The 20,967-nt window shown below is 46.7% G+C and overlaps 1 protein-coding gene and 1 non-coding gene across 16 annotated transcripts in view; both read right to left on the bottom strand.

Moving 5' to 3' along the window:
* Positions 1-4,254: 4,254 nt before the first annotated feature.
* Positions 4,255-4,386, bottom strand: LOC120097987 (small nucleolar RNA SNORA17). Its single transcript, XR_015642066.1, has one exon. It is a non-coding gene; the product is annotated as a small nucleolar RNA SNORA17 (small nucleolar RNA).
* A 4,337-nt stretch (positions 4,387-8,723) lies between these two features.
* Ptpdc1 (protein tyrosine phosphatase domain containing 1) overlaps positions 8,724-20,967 on the bottom strand; it is a 49,936-nt gene continuing 37,692 nt past the window's right edge. For 5 of the 15 annotated variants that reach the window (NM_001439863.1, NM_001439866.1, NM_001106104.2 and 2 more), the window contains 5 exon segments: positions 8,724-10,699; positions 11,897-12,007; positions 14,342-14,527; positions 16,849-18,095; positions 20,728-20,865. In NM_001439863.1, the coding sequence (NP_001426792.1) occupies positions 10,580-10,699; positions 11,897-12,007; positions 14,342-14,527; positions 16,849-18,095; positions 20,728-20,865 (1,802 nt within the window). In that variant the 3' untranslated portion in view covers positions 8,724-10,579. 15 annotated transcript variants of the gene reach the window in all.

Below are 20,967 nucleotides of genomic sequence, written 5' to 3'. Positions count from 1 at the left end.
ATTCACCATACCAGGTATCATCGAAGATATAAAGAAACTTGAGTTCTGATATTTGACCGTGGGGAAGTTAATGGCCCGATCACTCTGAAACATAGTTTTAAGAGACCTTAAGACACTTTAGGGAACCACTATGCCACCCGGCTGTTCCCAAATCTCTATCCAAGGAGAGAAGAAACAAAGCAAAACACATGGCCACAAAGACTTGGACTCAGGTGCTCATGACATCTGGGAACACTGGAAGCGAAGGCCATGAGCCTATGAGTGGATAAATGGCTATGGAGTGAGCTGGCATGGTGACACACATCGGTGACACACACCTTTAACCCTAGCAGTTAGGAGGCAGATGGGTCTTTTACAGCTCAAGGCCGGCCTGGAACTATATAGTGAGTTTTAGGGCAGCCAGGGCTACATACTAGTTCAAAAAAACTAAAAAAAAAATTTTTTTTTAAATTAAAAAAAAAAAAAAAAAGGTGGATTGGGGTTGGGGATTTGGCTCAGTGGTAGAGCACTTGCCTAGCAAGCGCAAGGCCCTGGGTTCGGTCCCCAGCTCCGAAAAAAAGAAAAGAAAAAAAAAGGTAGATTATCCACTGGGGACAATATTATTCATCAATAAAAGGAATAAACTATAGGTACCTATGATAGCAAGAATTAACTTTAGCCAAATGATGCTGAGACAGAAGCCTGACAGAAAAAGAGAATCTCGTTTCTGATTTGGCCTAAGTGAAGCTGCAGTCAATCCACAGTTGGGTCGGTGGCCCTCTGGGTGCGGAGGGAGGTTCCGTGTGAGCGTTGTCCTGGGAGGTTCTTAGGGTCCTGGGGACATATGGAAATGGGAATATGGGAATATGCCAACTGTGGTACTGGTTTCAATGATGTGCACATAAGTAAGCCAAAGCTCACTGAATCAGGGCTAGAGATGTATGTAGTTCCCTGAATGTTCACGCTTAGTGTGCAGCAGGTCCCGGGCTGGATCCCTGGTATCCCAGTCACACACACACACACACACACACACACACACACACACACACACACACACCTTTACCAAATTGCCAAGGATTTTGCGTTAATTTTCTCTCACTAAAGCTGTTAAAATGAATAATATTTATAAGTGAGGAAGAAAATGTTCTATCCCAGGAACACACACATTCACACACACACACACACACACACACACACACACACACACACACACACACTAACATTCCGCAAGGAGGATGATTCAAGGGGCCATAGGATGCCAAAGTTGTCTCAGCTTGTTTGATCTTTTGCCTTTCCATATCAAAATTTTCAAAATCAGTTTTGCAACTTCTAAAGATAAGGCAGCCGGGTTTTGCTTAGCACTGCACTGGAATATCAATCAGTGAGGGTGTGACGTTTTGCTAGTCTTGAGTCTTCCCGCTTATAAATAAGGCACGCTGTTCACTTAGCGAATAGCTGTCTAGTTTATGTTGTAGTCTATTACAGTTTCCAGTGACAGTCAGAGTAAAGTGAACCATGACCCTCACCGGAGCAAGTCACCCTTAACTTCATCTGCAGGACCTGGATGTGACCTCATGTGCAAGAAAGGGCTCTCCAGATAGACTTAAGCACCTTAGAAGCATCAATCAAGGTTACCCAGACAGCCATGCAGCCATAGAGCTCATGTAGGGGAAGAGGGGAAGAGGGGGCGGGGCCATGGAGAAGATGGGTGTGAAGATGGTGGCTATGGAGACGGATACTGAAGCGAATCAGTATTGTAGCAACAAGCCAAACACTGCGGACGCTGGGTGCCAACGAAGGTGAGAGGGATTCTGAAGGAACCACAGCCCTCCTGACATGCCACTCAGGCTCACGAACTGAGGGGAGCCTTGAGAGAACTCATTTCCGGTAAGTCACAAAGTTTGATGGTTTGTTGCAGCCACTCTGGAGCCCATACAACAAACAGGCCATTCACAGCTCCTGGGGTTCATGTCCTGGTATCTTGTCTTCTAGATGCTAGGATAAATGACATTGCCTCTGCAATTTCAAGTTTGGATTGCTGACGTGTGAAAACATGGTGGAAAGTCAGGCATAGTGGCACCTCAGAATTCCTGAGGCTTAGGAATTCAGAGGGAGATACTCTCTAAAAATCAGAAAAAAAGGAGGAAGAAAAAAGGAAGTAAGAGAGGGGAGGAGGAAGTAGGAAGGTGGAAAGACAAGTGCTAAACTCATTTTTAGATTTTTGTTTGTGGGAAGTAGATTCTTTTCTCATAAAATACTTCTTTCTAATTTATTTATTTACTGTTTTTTCAAGATAGGCTTTCTCTGTGTATCCCCATCTGTCCTGGAACTTGAGCTGTAGGTCAGACTGGCCTTGAACTCAGAGCTCCACCTGCCTCTGCCCCACGAGAGCTGTGATTAAAGGCGTGCACCACCATATTTAATTGCAGTTTCCCCTTCCTCCATAAGCATTTTTTTTTCCGGAGCTGGGGATCGAACCCAGGGCCTTGCACTTGCTAGGCAAGCGCTCTACCACTGAGCTAAATCCCCAACCCCCATAAGCATTTTAAAAACAAAAACTGCAGTACCTCCTTGGCATCACCAGATCTCCTGTGGGCATTGGCATTACTAGTCCATGATGGTTTCTTCATGTCAGGATCGAAGCCAGGTCCACACAGGTTCTCTTCCATTTATGGATTCTCTCTGATTTTCTATTGTGACTTGTTTATTGAAGGAAATGGGTCCTTAACCCTGTAGTTTCCCAGGGTGGCTATCTATACACTGTCTTCAGTACAATTTCCTGTCTCCTGATAAGCTTACGATTAAACGTGACTCGGGTATAGGGCCCTCAGGAATTCATAATGTGCATATGTTGTGTGTTGTTATTTGTGCATGGGAAGGGCTTGGGTTTATATTGGGTCACTCTGCCCTACATGTTGAGGCAGGGGCTCCTGCTGAACCAAGAACTTTCTGTGTTTGCTAACCACATTAGCCAGTTTGCTCTAGGGACCATCCTGTCTCTACTCACTGAAGAGCTAGAATCATACACACACACACACACACACACGCAAACACGCAAACACGCACGCACACACGCACACATGCACACATGCACGCACGCATATACGTACGTATGCATGCATGAGCGCACCTAACAAGATACTCACTTTTGGCTTGGGTTGCTTTAAACAAATCTGGCCATCTGGCTTCCTTTTCCTTATAAATGTTGGCCCTTTTGTCTGGTTATTTTTTTTCTTCTCCCTTTAAAATCCAGTAATTAAAACTTTTTTTAAAAAAACTTATTACTGGTTCTTTGCAAAGTTCACATTATGTGCCCTGCTTATCCCCTTATCTCCCACCTCGAGCCCCGTACTTGCTGCAGCAGGTGGGAGACAAGCTAGCTTTCCTGCTCTCATGACCCCAGAGCCTGCTCTCCTGCCTGCCCCAGGTACAGCACCACAGGGAGACTAGTGGTAGGGCCAGCTCCCCCACACTTGTTTCCTCCAGGCCTGCTCACCCACAGCTCCCGAAATGCTCTGCTCTCCCAAGTACTGCAGCTGGCGAGGGGCTGAGGCAGCTCTCAGGTTTTCATGCCTGTAGGCCCAGCTCTCCTGTGAAGCAGGGGCGAGGGTGGGGCCGGTTCTGCACAGCATCCAGACATCAATCTGTTCCTAGTGACAGCTCAGACCAGGGACGCCTGCCTGTCCTTTGGTGGTAACAGATCCTTACTGCTTGGACCCCAGACTTGGACCCCAGTGTCAGCACAGGTCAGGGCCCCACATGATCAGTCCCAGGCAGCATCCTTGGTACTCACGTCAGACTGTTCCTCACTACCCTGAGTCCCCAGCTCTGCCTCTCTTCATTGGGCCCACATCCTTCTGTTTCTCTTTCTCTTCCATTTCTCCACCTCTTACTTGCAGCACCCGAGGTCTCTGAGTGTCTAGGTTTGTTTCAGGAATGATCTCTGGAGTGTTGTGGCCTTCCCTTCCAGACCTGGGTGGCGCCAGACTAGTGGTCAACTCAGGCTCGCTTCCTGTCTTGGCCCCACGGGGCCAGTCTGGTGCATGTGTCAGGCCTGTTCTTCCTGCCCACCCAAGTGGCCATTTGTCTTGGGTTCATTCCTGCTAGGGGGTCCTTGGTCCCAGGTGGGGTTCTTCTAGTCTCTGGCTTGCTTCCCATCCTGTGAGCCTGTCAGGGCCTGCCTGGCACTTAAATGACAGTTGTCTCAGGTTAGCACCCTGTCTGGGCTCCCTGGTGCCAGTCAGGTGGTCATCTCAGGCTCACTCCTTTTTAGGGAATGATAGACTACTAATCATTCAGATGTCCATAGGTCAGAGCACGGAACATAGACATAGTCTCTCTCCTCTCTGCCACCTACTGACGCACATGTGACACAGCAGTCACATCTGCAACGCCACTGGGGGCAACAGTGATTTTTTTCTAGAATATTCCTCATTGTTAGTCTAATGGGTGGAGTGGTTTTAATATATATAATTATTAAAATATATTTGAGGTGTATTTCACCAGATGAGATTTTTTTTTCCAGAGCTGGGGACCGAACCCAGGGCCTTGCGCTTCCTAGGCAAGCACTCTACCACTGAGCTAAATCCCCAACCCCCAGATGAGATTTTTTTAAGTTAGTGTGTGTGTGTGTGTGTGTGTGTGTGTGTGTGTGTGTCTGTGTGTGCACATATATGCACACAGGTACACATGTACACGTGTGTGCATACCTGTGATGATCAGGGGACAATCTCTGGTGGTGTTCTTCAGGCACTGTCCACCTTTTGTCTGAAGCAGCTTCTTCTTGGCTTGGAAGTCACTGATTCGGCTAAGCTGGCTGGCCTTTGAGACCCAGGGATCTGCTCATCTCTGCCTTCCCAACACTAGGACTGAGAACACACACCACCATGCCCAGCCTTTTGACATGGGTTCAGGAAAATAAGTGCAGGTCCTTGTACCTGCATAGCAAGCACTAATTGAGCTATTGCCTAAGCCTCATTCCAAGGACTTTACATTCCTTCGTGGTATCTGTAAGGCTAAAACTCTTTCCGGAATCCTAAGCGAGCATGTGGACTTTTCATTCTCGTGAATATGGTGGGGCACTCTCCAGCTGCGGCGTGGCATGTGACACTATAGCAGACTGCATGAGACGGCAGCTAGCAGTGAGAATCCAGCTGCCTTTTCTTAAATAAGAGACTTGGAGAAATGTTTAAGTCATGCTGTTGTCAGCATTCCATTGCTGGGAAAAAAAAAAAACCTGACAGAACCATTTTAAAGAAAGAAATATTTCTGGGACAAAAGGTCCATGGTTCAAAGGCTTCTGACTCTGGGGGCTTAGCCTCACTAGCTGCATCTGTGACAGCACGGTTGTGCAGTGGGAATAGTGCAGGAGAATCTGTTTGCCCTGTATTCAGGACGCAGAGACTGAGGAAGCAGAGGGAGTCTAGAGTCCCGATGATCTCTTCCAGAGATCTGGCTCCAGTGACCTAACGCCCATCCGTCAAGCTGCAGTTCTTCAAAGTTCTGCCAGCCCCCAACAGTGCCACGGCTGGGGAGGGGGCTTCCGCAGATGGGATGGCTGCAGTCAGAACCAATGAGGTGAGCCTGAGGAGCAGCCCAGAGGTCTGCAGGCATCCAGGTCCTTTCCAAACTTGCCCACTTCTCCAAGCATTTACGACAGCTTGGGAGAGCTCTGAACCGCCTCCTAGACAGTCAGCCTGGGTTTTGATGAACAGCATCGCTCTTCCTTCTGGAGACATTGAGCTCATCAAGGGGGCCTGGTGTGGAGCTCTGTGTCCTGCTTCCTCTTAGGAATTCTGTTTTAAATAATTTCTTCTCCTGCTTTACTAAAAGCAGCTAAGAGAAGCCAAGCAGCATCCTTGGACATCTTTTGGACAGAAGAAATCTGCTGAATATACTAGTCCATAATCCCTACGTTCTGATCTCTAGAAATGTCTAGAACAGGCTTGGTGCTAGAGTGCTCTGAGATGTTAATATCAGTAATGAAGCTTGCAGTAAAAAAAAACAAAACAAAAAAAAAAACATTCTTAGCAATGTCCAGCTCTCAGGAGAAACCAGGACCACTGTACAAATTGCCACCAACAAAAGCCATGTCACTTACGAATTTAGTCTACTTGATAAAGTCACACGCTGTGAAAAGATACAGTTATCTTGTGTCTAGTGTAGTCCACTTACCACACAACCACTAAGAATGACTTAAGGCTACATCAGTCATGGCCACACAACTCCAGAACTATTGCAAGTCTTCATTAACCCAGCTCCCAGAGTGCCTCTGCACTTTGACTTGTCACGGCAACACCCTACTCCTGTGGTACCAGTTTTTTTTTTTCCTTTTCTTTTTTTCGGAGCTGGGGACCGAACCCAGGGCCTTGCGTTTGCTAGGCAAGCGCTCTACCACTGAGCTAAATCCCCAACCCCAGGTACCAGTTTCTTAATAACTAATGAATAATTTTATTGCTGTCCAGGCTGGGAGGTTAGGCTAAAGTGCTGGCCACTTATGGGAGGGCTTTTTTCTACTACCAAGGTGGATTTTCAACCTAGGGGTGGAGGTTGGGGCAAGAACATGGTGTCCTCATGTGGCAGAGAGGAAAATAACAGACTAGTGGGTGGTGGCAGGATCTGGTCATGATGCTAGCCTTTTTCAGAGGCTCTCCCTCAGCACAGTTGCTGTGAGGACTTAGTGCCCATCACATGAATTTGGAGGCCATTTGGACCTCAGCTCTTGGATAAAGGAACTCATGCCTACATGATTCCCATGTTGTACACAGCCCAGCAAAGAACAGGCACATGCTTGCTCGGAAAAAAAACAAACCCTTTACATTTGTAAAAGAAACCAGTGTAACAGTGCAGGATGCTGTTTAGAATGGCCATCTAAGCCAGACCTTACCAGAATCCAGGAGTTATCCCTGCCAGTCACAGGAATATTTAATATTAGGTTGAACCACATCAATCGAATGCCCAATTTATCCATTTCTTCCCTACAGAAATGGTCCCTCTACATGAATCTGAAATCAAAAGCCTGGGGCTTTTGATTTTTTCTTTTGGGGTTTGAAGAGATGGCTGAGGAGTTAAGAGCTCTGGCTGCCCTTCCAGAGGACCCCAGTTTAGTTCCCAGCACCCACATGGGCTCACAAGTCTATGGCTCCTAGTTCAGGGGTCTGACACCCTCACACAGACATGCGTGAACAAGTACTTTAGCCACTGAGTATTTCCCAAGCCCTTGTTTTAAAAAAAGAAAAAGAATAAAATGCAGAAAATTTCACAAGAAATCAATGGGTAGAGAGGAATTGGCTCAGAGTTAAAGTGTACTCTCATGCAGAGGACCTGGACTTGGGTTTCAGCCCCTATGCAGTGGCTCTCAGCTCCTGTGACTACAGTTCCAGGTCTGACGCCTCTCCTTGCCTCTGTAGGGACTGAACTTGTATGTGCATTGTGCTTGTGGCTTTCCTTGTCCTTTCAGACGTTATTAAACACTTCCGTATTACATCACAGAACTAATGGGTGTGTGTGTGTGTGTGTGTGTGTGTGTGTGGGCGGGATCATTGGAAGCGCATCCTCAGCAATGTAAAGAGTGCAAAGCCAGCCCTGAATACTGGAGACTCTCTCCCACCCATCCACGTTGCCACCCATCAGAGGCAAACTGCAGGCTAATGGTTAGGTTACTTAAGTAAGAATGAGTTAAGTAATTCTGAGTCACTGTGGATACATAAAACTTAATTACAAGAGGTGTCAGGATATTTCAATCTTCTTGGCCCCTCTCACCCTTCTTGCCCTCTTGAAGCCAGGCCACGGGGAAGGTATGGCACACCTCCAGGCCCTTCTGCATCTCCTCAAGAAACCATCTCCTCTCCAGTGACGATCCCATTGTCTCTGGACAACTCATTGTAAACTGGACACAAGATCCTGGAAACGTCAGCATCTGCCTGCCCTCTAGACTCATACCTGCGCCTGTAACAACATGGCATGTTCACATAAAACTGGAAAACTGGCTAAATATATGATTAAGTAAATCAGCATAGAATTTGAGTTATGCAAATAAGCAAATTCTTCAGCAGGAGCAGCAATTCTTCCCAGAGGGCGGTTAGTGAGTCTCGGAAGCATCGGAAACCAACAACAGTGAGAATGAGCTGCTGGGCTGGTGAGTGTGGATGCTGGAGACAGGCACACTGTACTGGCTCTGCCTTTCCCTGTGTGTGCTGCTTCCAAAGTTGTGGGAAATAGGCATCTACTGGAATCCAGAGCTCACAGCACTCGAAGGGCTCTGGTGTCATGAGGGTGCTCTAGACTGGGATGGTCCACCAATCAAGAGCTTGCAGGCTGCAGTATGGGCAGGGAGCATACAGTGGGGAGTCTGTCTTACTTGGGGTCTTCATCACCGAGTGTCTCCAATGCTTTTCAGGGTACCAAGGGGAATGAGGTACTTCCTGTCCCTGGTGAGAAGAGCACACTCAGTGTGGGGTTTGCTCAACTGCTTTTCCTTAAGCCGAATTTGCAACCTTAAAACTTCTTCAATATGTGACTTTTCATCCTTTTGGCTAGACATTTAGACATTTAGACAGAGGAAGGTAGAGTCTTGTCTGCCTGGATTTTGTTTTAGAAACTCTTCCTCTTAGAACCTGGACCCACTACATCTGAAGGTGAGCACAGCTCGCTCACTGCTAATTCAGTTTAGAGCAACCCCTTACCTGGGTCACAGGAGAATGCACAATGCCTGAGAGCAGTAGAGTGAAGAACCACAAGACAGGTCAGTGGTTGGTTCTTTTCACCTTTATTCAAATAAGCATGGAGCCTGTGTCTTCTCAGGCTGGTGTATTTAGATTTTCTGACATGCAGTGGTGTTAGCACATGGCTGTTGCAGAACTTAGAGCAAGTGTTGTAAATGCACAGGCGCGGCTGGCCTTAAGGAGGGAGGGTAGCGAAGGTCCACAGTGTCACTTGCCCATTCAAGGCTGACGAGAGGCGAAGACAAGCGTTCTCTTTGAATGTCGGCTTTTAGAATGATCACAGGAGACAGAGTGCAAGGGCTCCTGTTGTTAGGCTAGGCACTTAAAAGGATACTTCAGCACTGGGTAAGCTGGTTGGTCCAGTAACTGCCACCGTATTTCCTTTCCCAAGAAGAAAATTCAAGGTGAAGGAAACTGCACTTGGTCTTTGCCGTCAGAGTTGGTGAAATTAATGATCGAAATAGTTTTGGACACGCTAGACTGTAATTCAGAAATGCATGAGTTAGAGAAATTTCATTTGTTCTAATTCAGTCTTGCTTGTTTCCTACAACTCTGAGAATCACAGAGTTACGTCTTTAGTTTGAATTGGTCTGGTCATCACCTTGGTCAAGAAAACTATTTGCCATGGGCTCTGCTACTCCTGTGTAGTAATTTAGTTTAAATAAGGCCTCAGTTGCTGATTACCAGTTTAATCTAAGGGAACAAGTTTGACCGGTCACCTGTCCTTATTTGAAGCCAGTTAGGGTGAGTGCAACCTGGGGTCAAATTCAACTTAAAAATTATAATCCTACAGCAGAACAGCAGCTGGCGGCAGAGGCCGAGGCAAGTGGGCTTGTGAAAGGGCAGCTTTGGGGCTGGGCATAGGCCAGGTAGCAATGCCAGCACTCCCGGGGACAGAAAGTGGCCGGTCTGACTTGCTCCAGCTCTGAGTGGCCTGTGCAGGATGGCCACCCTACCCCCCCTACCCCCCCCCCCCACCCGAGAGCTGTCCTTCACTGCTGTCCTTTCTACAGTCCCTAGGAGGACCAGGCCAGTTCTGTTCCTTAGCAACTGCCCACATAGCCACTTCTGATCCATTTCTCTGGACAGCAGTGAAGGCTCAGCGGCAGGTTGGGGACACAGAATAAGGTTTCTGGGTTGAGAGCTGCTCCCTCCCCTGAAAGCCAAGGGAGAGGTTGTCGGGAAGCCTGACTAACAGCAAGACTACTTTCTACAAGTGCGAAACCCAACCACTCCAGTCAGTCTGTTAAAGTAAACTGAATCACTGAATCACTGAAAATAATATTCTTTGAAAGACTTTGCCACATCTGTTAAAAACAAAACAAAACAAAAAAAGCTTCAAAGTTTTTTAAAGGTCCTTTAAAATGTATTAGTAGCCTTCTTAGTAACGAATATAAAACAGTTTAAGACACTTGGTGACTATCTTAGGTCATATCTCTGAGGGAGGGACACATGTCTTGGGAAGGATACATAGTGAGGTTTTACTACTAAAATGATCTATTTGGTAAAAACTCCACAAAGAGTTTTGTCAAAAAAAAAGAAAGAAAGAAAGAAAGAAAGAAAGAAAGAAAAGAAAAAGAAAGAGAAAATGAATAACTGTTTTGAAAGGATTGTTTTTTTCCTCCAAAATGTCAAAAAGAGTAAGGACACAAATATAATTAAAATGTCAATACAATACTATCAATTCAGTAAATAAATAAAGTGGCACCAACTTTATGGCAATTTTTTAAGACACAGCTCAAAGATATTTCAAAATAAATAACTAAAAAAGGGAGACAGCACTGACAATGGCCGGAGGGGGGGAAGCGCAGCCAGCACTGTTCCCCGCTTGGGATGGATGGATGCTTAGGTCGGATGCTCGTCCAGAGAAGAAAGCTTCAGGAGAGGCCAGGCCTCGGGCTGTCTTTTGCCATTTTTCTCTTTTCTTCCAACGTGTGCTTAAATATTTTTTTCAGGGTGTCGTAAACTATTGGTCCATTTTCAGAATCAAAATTAACCTGGTGACAAAGAAAAATTTTTACTTAAGACACTGGAGTAAATAATCTAATGAGTTTCTGTTTGCAAAGAAAAGAAGGATTTGAAAAAAACAATAAAGATTTATATAAAAATACATATAGTTAAATGCATATGCTAAGTTTCATACATTTTAGCTGAATGACTATGTTAGAGCTGTCAACCACACTGGTACCAAACCTCTGACTGAAAACTCATTCAGTGTCGTGCCTGGAGTTTAATACACTCCAAGCAGGAGCCCCAGGGACGTCAGCAGCCATGTGAGGCTGAGACTCAGCACTGATGCTACAAGGGACAGCTCCTTACAGCGGCACACCACGTCCAGAAGCCTAAGGCTGCAGGGGACTGTGAGACGGGGAAAGTGTAGCTTTCCGCCTGTCACTGCAGCTCCATCCTTTATCTAATGTTTGTGGCACTGCTTCTCAACCTTCCTAATGCTGCAACCCTTTAATACAGTTCCTTGTGTTGTGGTGACCCCCAACCACACAATTATTTCCTTGCTCCTTCCCAACTGTCATTTTGCCACTGCTGGGAAGACACGGGGGGCCTTTGCCACACCAGCTGCTCTCTGCCGAGGAGTGATGGTACCAGGACAGAGAGCCCCGCACTGTCCCAGAGGAAGGTATGTCCTACTAAGGACTCCGGTTCCTGGCACAGATTCTCCCCTCCACAGACAAAGGATGACAAGGAGAGGCTGCTCACTTCACCAGCAACATAGGGACTCAGGACGCTTGTTTGCTGATCTGCTTGTTAGCCGCTGTCTTGCTGATGGCCTCTACAAGGCTCACACATCAGAAATAAATAACTGCGTTTCTCCTAAAAGCATGTAGTTCATGCCTTTGTGGGTACCAACGTGATAATTTTGGATGTTTAACTCTGCTTAGATGATTCTTGTTTAAACCCAAGGTGGGGCTGGCTGGATATGCAAATACCCGACTACTCTGAAGAACAGGATTTAAGACTTGCTGAACACCCCTCTGTTTTTCTCTTTGCTCCCACATTATCCTTCAATAACCTGACAGGCCAGCTTTGTCCTGATGCACTGTTGGGAAACTCTGTAACGACTTATAGAGCACATTTGCATTACGGGAAACAGCCGAATGTCTGACTTGAGAAGGGAAGTTGACTTTTGGACCCCTGAGTTACAGAGGTGGCATGATGGTGTGGAGACACGGACTCACCTTGGTGAAGGCTTTAATGGCATGTGAAAGGCAAGCTTCCTCCACCTCCACCGGAAGCGTCTGCAGGCTCACAATGCAATGCAACACACAGAGGATGGTCTGGTACTGCCCCTGTGGACACAAACTGTCATTACATTACATACAAGTGCATGAGCATCACCAGAAGGATCAAGTCTGATCTCATCAAGGAACCTTGAGCCAGCTGCTCTACCATGCCTCGTCTGTGAAAGGCGTCCTCCATCTCCAAGTAGCCAGAGGTGGGAAGGGGCTGTTCACAGCTGCTCAGCAAGGTTGCCCTTCCTTGTCTACCGTCTCCTGTTTCACCTCTGACATAGAACCACCGGGAAGATACCCTAAGAAAAGGATTCTACACACTGGAAAAAACCATACCCTATAAGGTATACACGGGGCTGGGAAGATGGCTCAGGTAGAGAGCTTCCTGTGTAAGCCTTAAGACCGGAATTCAGATTTCTAGAACCCATGCAGAAAGCCTGATGGGTATGAGGGGCCTGGCTATAAACACAGCCAAGGAGGTGGAGATGGGGTCCTAGAGCAAGCTGCCAGGCTAGCCACAGGGTAGAGAGATGGGGGAAGACTATGACGCTAACCTTAGGTCTTCACATGCATGCACAAATGTGTATTCATGAACATATACATGACAAACGTGTGAGGGCACTGCCTACATGTGTGTTGTGAACAGGCTGTGACAGTAGTCTGTGGGTAGATGCAGTCACAGATCTCTGCGAAGACTTGGGAACAATGAGATGTTTAAACTTCAGGGTAGGTAACTCCAGGCTAACAGCTAGTATTGTTCCCCAAAACAAAAGCAAGGCCTATTTTGAACTGAAAAGATTGTATCCTTAGGTGGTTAAAATACTAAACTGTGTAATAGGATGTATAATGACAAATAATTTCCATCTCTTCCTATATTCACAGTATCTTTCTCTGCTGGCAAACACTGGAACTAGTTTATAGCTTCCTGATACTCTTTTCTACTCTGTACATATTTAAGCTGTGTAAATGCACACACACAAGTACAACATTCCCTATGTAGACGCATGCACACACACAAGTGAAACAGTCCCTTTTAAGAACTCTAAGGAGTGCACACTCCAGTCCGCACCTTAGTTTGTATGGACACATGCTCACAGTGCACACTCCAGTCCGCACCTTAGTTTGTATGGACACATGCTCACAGTGCACACTCCAGCCCGCACCTTAGTTTGTATGGACACATGCTCACAGTGCACACTCCAGCCCGCACCTTAGTTTGTATGGACACATGCTCACAGTCAGTAAAGGAAACTTTGAAAAGGTGAAGAGTTTTAACACAGCCTGCTTAAGAGCTACACAATCACCGTAGTCACTCCCTGAGATGCTCACCTACTTGGGAAAAAAATCATACCTTTTTGTTTTGCTTTGTTTTGGGGACAGAGTCTTACTATGTAGCCCTGGCTGGCTTAGAGATCACTATGTAGATGAGGCTGTCCTCAAACTCACAGAGATGTGCCTTCCTCTGACTCTTGAGTGAGGGGATTAAAGATGTACACTACCACACCTGATAAAATACCACACTTTTAAGACAAAATAAAATCTAAAATTTAATGACATTTGCTATGTTAAAACTTATACTGAAAAGATTCAAAAGGAAAGAAAGGTTGGAAGAATTTAATGCAACTCTTCTGAAATTTACACAGTAGAATGATTCCTAAAGTGTGGTCATCTCGGTCTTGGTAATGGACAGCTTCCTTTTAGGGGTGGGCATCAAACCCGGGCCCAGGTACATGCTACACAAATGATCTACCATGGAGCCACTTCCCCAGCTTGGCTTTTACGACAGTCTTGCTGCATACTACAAGATGTCCTTGAATGCAGTATGCGGTCCAGGCTGGCCTCAAATTTATAGCCCTCCTTCTACCTCCTGAGCGCTGGGATTACAAGCACTTGCTGCCATTTGTTTTCTAAGCCTTACACTGTATGTCAGTTTTGCTGTGTCTACAGTGCTGCAGATCAAACCCAGGGCCTTGCACACACGAGGCTAGTCCTCTACCACTGAACCACATCCCAGCCCCAATTTAGTCTCTTATCTTAGAAAAACTCCTAAGTCAGGGGAGTGGAGATACGGCTCAGTGGTTAGGAACATGAGCTGCTCTTGGAGAGGACCTGAGTTCAGTTCCCAGAACCCACAGCAGGTGGCTCACAAAGGCTTGCAGCTGCAGCTCCAGGGGAATCGGACGCCCTCTCCTGTCCTCTGTGAGTACTGTAGCCAAACATACAAACCTGCACACAGACCATACACACAAAATTAGGGGGTCAAAGAAAAGAAAACCTACTGATTTAGACATAAATAGAAAATTCATTCTTTTGGTAATGGATTTTCTGCACATGTGTGAAGCTTCTATGAGGCCCTAATTAGCTTCATTAGCGGTCCAATTGCTACTTTACCTTCTCTAGTAAAAACAGGGCTTCGGCAGCATCTGCGTGTCTGTCGACCAGCATGTCCACATCCTCTTTGCTGATTACAGGTTCTTTCAGTTGCTCCACCCAAGACCACATCAAACTGCACAAGATGAAAGGGTCTCTCTCACCACATATTCGTTCCCAGGCTCCCTCTCGGGAATTTAGTTCTTTCTACAAAGGAAGAGGGAGAGAGGAATGGATCTGGGGAGAGAGAGGTGTATAGACCCTAACTAGAGGATCCATAATCACGTAAGAGTGAAGGCTCTAGACCTTCCCCGGGGCTTGCACCTCTAGGTAGGGGCGCCTGGCTAACACAGGAGCACCCCCAGCCCAGTCTTACCCCTGCACAACAACATGCCACAAGCAGGCTAGCTAACTACTGAGAGAAGAGCCACTGCAGTGTACGGCCCTCACTGACTCAGAGACTGGAGAAGTAGCTCAAGATGGAGTTTTCTTTCTCCAGCATCTGGTAAACAAAACTGAAATCTGACTGCAAATGAAGTAAAATGGTAGATTAAAGATAAGAGACCATTTATAAGCTAATTGGGGAGCTCAGCTGAACCCTTAAACCAAAACTTCAAAGTACACACACACACACACACACACACACACACACACACTATTGCATTAAAGGCAGTAAATGTGGTACATGTTTTTCCAAGTGCCTTTTAGAATCCTAGAGAGCAGTAACGAGCCCAGCACCCTGAGATCTGAGAAGTTAAAAGCAAATGGGAAACTGTGTGAGTGCTCCCAAATATCTAGGGACATTTCACATGAGTTTATTTATTTGTGTGTATTCGTGCATGTGCCTGTACATGTGTGCATGTGCGTGTGTGTCTGTGTGTATGCACGCGCGTGTGTAGACCAGAAGACAACTTTGTGGAGCTGCTTTTCTCTTTCTATTATGTAGGTCCAGGAGAACAGACTCAAGCCTGGAGGCTTTCATTTTTAATGAACCATACTGCCAGTCTCACATGAGATCTTAAGACTTCACCCTGTAAAAATGAGTTAAGAAATTTCTAACAGAGATCAGATTTATGTTTTGATAAATCGAATAAAAATTTTCAATTGCTGGAGGCTGGAGGGATGGCAATTCTGTTCAAACTGACAAATGAGTTTAGAATTTAGCTGGAAGTATAATCAAAGCAAATCAGGAAAGGGAGCAGTCTTAAGAGTGACATGTCCAGGGCTGGAGAGATGGCTCAGCGGTTAAGAGCACTGACTGCTCTTCCAGAGTTCCTGAGTTCAAATCCCAGCAACCACATGGTGGCTCACAACCATCTGTAATGGGATCCGATGCCCTCTTCTGGTGTGCCTGAAGACAGCTACAGTGTTCTCACATAAATAAAATAAATATTAAAAAATTTCAATTGTAAAAAACAAGTGGGCTAGCACAGGCATACACCACATCATACAGTTCAAGTCATGGTTGTTTTTCCCAGAGTACCATTGGCCCTTTTTGTTACTCAAAGTTCTGAAATAAATCTAAGAAGGTAAGATGGTAGAAGGCTTGTGGCTCCAGAAACTGTTTTTTACACATGCTACATGTTGAAACAGCCTGTCTGAGACCAAGTCTGCATCTTCTGGTTACTGTTTGAGACAGGGACCTGGATCTCTCTATGCAGATCATAGAACTTGCAAAGACTGCTCCTGGCTCAAGGGCCTTGACTAAAACTCCTGACCCAAACCCATCTTGTGGGCACTTAGCTGAGGGACACACAGGGCTGACCCAGGAGTGGCACCATGACATTCTTAACGCAAGGTCTTCCCATTTGCTCGCTCTTACTCAAATGCATGTGAGTATTTGCTGACTAGATGAGAGGCTTGATTTTCAGTGTACAGTGAGGAATAAAGGAAATGTATTTGGAGGGGAAACCGAGTTTCACTAGCAAGTACTCTAATCCAGAAGAGCTTTTGCTTGGGTCTATCCTTTGTGGGACACTGTAAGTTGGCATGAGGCCCAAACTTAATGTCCTGCTTCTAAAGATCTCCTTGTTTCAACAAATGGTGGACTGTGGAAGAGTAGGATCTGGAGAGATGGCTCAGGGGTAAAAGCTTGCACTGCCAAAGGACCTGAGTTCAGTTCCCAGCACCCAGGGAAACTAGACACTCTTCTGATCTCTGAGGGCACCTACACGAAACTGTATATACCCTGCCCCCCAAATACACAATTAACAATAAAAATTAATGAAATCTTTCAGGTACTCCACAGAAGAGCACGGATGCCAATTCAGGATTTCTCTGAGTGGAAAAGCCTGCTGGTCAGCCCCAAGCTGGACAGGCTCTGTTTCCCTGACAGAGTTTCTAGGAGCCCATCTTTTCTCTAGACAAGGCAGTCTCTCAAGTAGAGAAAGTACAACTAAAGACTGTCTTCCCACTAAAACTAAAACACAGCAAAAGTCCACATTCTAGGTGAGAGCCAAGAACTGGCTTCCGAGCCCCCGTCACATGTGAGCTGCATGTGCCCGTGCATTTAAACGAGACACGAGTACCTGCCACATTTCCACTCTCCTTTTCACCTCCTCCTCCTCAACAAACTCAGTCAAGTTCGCCAGGGCTTTGGCTGCCAGTATCCTCCTTGCTTCAGCGTTCAGTTCAGACTGCAGGCCGGCGTGTGGCGTTGCCTCCGGCAGGTATGTGCTGTCCTGGGTTTCCTGTCCACATGAGAACTGCGCTTTAGGGCTGGTGTCACAGTGCAGGGGGCTGCAGGGGCTCCGGCCCATCTTGGGAACAGGGCCTGGCACCCAACCCTCAGGAGCCTCACACCGGCAGTGGGCGCCTCGCTCTGAATCCTTGTGTGTCCTTGTGAAGTTGGGTGGCGCTGGTTCTCCAGGGTTGTGTGAACAGGAGACACCCACTGAGAAGGTTCTGCTCCTCTGTACCTCCTTCGGAGAGTCCTTCCTGCACAAAAGCAGTGAGCCCTCATCCTTGGGTTCTTCTAAGCCTCCACACTTGGACTCAGTCCAGAAAGAAAACGTGTTTCGCACCAGTGTATCCTTATGTAAACCTAGCTCTGGAGTCGGCGGCAGGAAGCAATGGCTTGTGGGCGTCTGCTGCTGGAGACTGTGGTCGAGCAGCTCCTGGGCAGGCACTGTCCAAGGTGTCTCCCCTTGCTCCAGGATGGCTTTGGCCCTCTTTAAGTCTGAGTCACTGTAGCTGAGCTGTCTTTTCAGATGTGTCAGGGGCTGAAGGCGCTCAATATTCCTCCTCTTCCAGAGGGGGTCAAACTCATGCTCATTAGAAAGGATCACATCCTGACTGTCGAACTCGGCCACCTCTGCAGTGGGGTTAAACGGGTCAGGCACATCGCTGTTCTGCCTAAGTAACTCTTGATCTAGCTGCATTGTGACCATCTCAGACACCGTCTTTTCGATTTCGGCAGAGAGCTCGGGTCCTTCTAACATGCTCTTCATCACGACTGGCCTGTTCTCAGCCACGTCCAGCAGCAGCTTGCAGACTAGGTGGACGATCTTGGGCACATACTTCAGAAGGCGCGCCTCGTAACCATGAAGCAGATGACGCTGGCGCATCAGGTACTGTGCTAAGGTAACAGCGTGTGCTTTGGGGTCGCAGCAAGAGAAAATATTACGGAGTGGAGCCAGAAACTGAGTGAATTCCCGCACACACAGCAACTGTCCTCTGGTCTGAATGGAATTGGGGCGTTTTGCCCGCACGAATATAATTGCTTGGTCAGCAGTCATCCTTGTTGCAAAAACTAAGTAACATGCTATTAGCACACCTACAGAGTAAAGAAGATTAGGATGAGAAAGGCCTCGTTACCCATCAGTCCTTGATGATGAAACCTTGAATACTGTTAAGAAATAATGTAGACACAAGCACATTTGGAGACAGCATCAATGACCCTGCCACTGTTTTGCTACAGTTTTTTCGTACAGGATCTCAGGTACCCTGGATTGTCCTTAAACTCGGTACATAGGCAAGGATGACCTTGGACTGTGATCCTCTGGCCTCTACCTTCCAAGTGCTAGCATTTTGATTGTACACTGCCAGGTTGGGTGTATGCAGTACTTCATGTATGCTGGGTGTATGTAGGACTTCATGTATGCTAGGCAAGCACTCTACCACCTGAGCTAAACCCCTAACCCCCCAAGCATTTATTACTGCGAGGACTTTACCATGTCTTTGTGACAGCTCATTCATGTGACTGGTCACCTTTGCACCAGAGATGCACTAACACACGACTTGCAGGTAAAGGGTGAAGTGAGAACAGGCTAACAGGTGAGATGAGGAGCTGCCCCAGCTGCCCCTCCTGCCCAATGCTGGCATGGAAGGAGGCCAAATCCTGATTCTGTGCTTCAGTGTTAGCTAACAGCTCTTGACATGACTTGCTCTGTACTTCCTGCTCTGCCATCTCTGCCGTCCACTGCCAGGACATCCTTGGGGAGCCCTCTCCCAGGTAGGGAGCCAAGACGTCCTTGGGGAGCCTCTCCCAGGTCGGGAAGGCTGTGCTTTGGGATTATCTGCGTTCACAGCATCCGTCTCTGCCTAACAATTCTTCCAACTACGTCCACAACAGTGTGTGCTTTAATTCAGACCACAGACAACTCTGTTACATAAGCAAGTACTATTAAGGGTGTCAGCGGCAACAGCATAGAGTCTGTTTCTTCAGTAGTTACTTCTGGGTAAGAACTCATAATCAGTGAATTATAACACAATAGCCAGCACATCTTAGGGTAAAAGGCAAATCAAAGACACCTATCCAACTCATAAGTTTGGGGACATCTAGTTACATGTGATAATCAGAGCCTCTGAGAATGCGTGTCCTCCAGTTTTCAGTGCATACAACACAGCTTCCTCATGCGGATACAGCACATCTTTAGTATAAGATCAATATCTGCAGAGGTACAGCACGCAATGTCTACAACAAAGACCTCTGGCCTCATCCTATGAGCTACCAGTACCCACATGAGTTGTATTCAAGCCTAGGATGCTCCTGGGCAGGTAGGGCATCCCAGGCAGGGGCTATACACCAACGTGGTCTTGTCTGACTAAATCACATGACAGTGAAGCTATGACCCCATGCCCTTTACTTTTTCTTATCAGACCAGCGATGCGATGAAGTTTGCTGAGTGTTTATATAAACCAATGATTTTTAAGGAGAACCTGACATGCAAACAATCTCCCTTCAAGTAAACAATCCTTCTACATGTCAAAGAAGATAGCTCATGAAAGATGAAGCCAGAAAGCCATGGATGTAATACTGACCCTACCACTCACTAAATGTACATTACTTCACTTTTCTTAAACTGAGGTCCATCCAACTCCTAGAGTTGCTAACTACTTCAAAGACAGCAAGTGCAAAACGGCTGGGACATAGGTGGACAGTGCATAGCAGGCGGACAGTGCATAGCAGGCAGACAGTGCATAGCAGGCGGACAGTGCATAGCAGGCGGACAGTGCATAGCAGGCGGACAGTGCATAGCAGGCGGACAGTGCATAGCAGGCGGACAGTGCATAGCAGGCGGACAGTGCATAGCAGGCGGACAGTGCATAGCAGGCGGACAGTGCATAGCAGGCGGACAGTGCATAGCAGGCGGACAGTGCATAGCAGGCGGACAGTGCATAGCAGGCGGACAGTGCATAGCAGGCGGACAGTGCATAGCAGGCGGACAGTGCATAGCAGGCGGACAGTGCATAGCAGGCGGACAGTGCATAGCAGGCGGACAGTGCATAGCAGGCGGACAGTGCATAGCAGGCGGACAGTGCATAGCAGGCGGACAGTGCATAGCAGGCGGACAGTGCATAGCAGGCGGACAGTGCATAGCAGGCGGACAGTGCATAGCAGGCGGACAGTGCTTGCTATTTCCATTGTTCTTTCAGGTAAGAAACACGTTGCGGGCTCAGGAGATGGCTGGGTGGTTAAGAGCACTTGCTGCTCTTGCAGAGGATCCTGGTTTGATTCCCAGGTACTACATGAAGCTCACAATGATCTGTGGTTCTAGTTCTAGGGGAAACTGACACCCTCTTCTGACCTCCATGAACACAAAGTGTACGTGGTCCACAGATGCACATGCAAGCAAGCATTCGTAGACATAAAAATCAATCTTTATGAAAAATTATATTTAAAAAACACGACTTATTAAAGTGAGGTGCTCCATTTAAATAAGCTGTTCAGCTAAGTAGTTTCATACACATGCTTCAATGCAGTGAGTTTTCTGCTCTAAATTATTCAGAAACACTCTTATCCATACGTGGTTATTATACATGCTCAAGATACTTTCAATGGCATTCATTTCTTTAATTTCAAAACTTTGTTATGATCTCAAAGTACTATCTCTAACATTAGGAACCTGTATTCCTATTTATTTAATCATGCCCACGAGGCAATAATACAGCTTCCCAGAATTCACCTGTGCGCCCGAGCCCTGCGTGGCAGTGCACAGCTACTTTTCCTTCCTGTAAGGCAAATGTCATCACCTTTACCATGTCTAAGATGGCAGTGAGGGAGGCCACGCCATAATCCTTCCACCCGAAGTTGTAGAAATAAACTAGGCAGTGAGAGGAAAAAGAAAAACAAAATTAATATGCATGAAAAATACTTGCAAGGACAGTTGAAAAATCAGTTCCAAGACATGGAGAATTCACCGACT

The sequence above is a fragment of the Rattus norvegicus genome, chromosome 17 (genome assembly GCF_021556685.1).
Source record: "Rattus norvegicus strain SHRSP/BbbUtx chromosome 17, alternate assembly SHRSP_T2T, whole genome shotgun sequence".
Classification (NCBI taxonomy): domain Eukaryota; kingdom Metazoa; phylum Chordata; class Mammalia; order Rodentia; family Muridae; genus Rattus; species Rattus norvegicus.
Note: the sequence above shows the minus strand (reverse complement) of the source record. Positions and strands in the feature narration are given on the sequence as shown.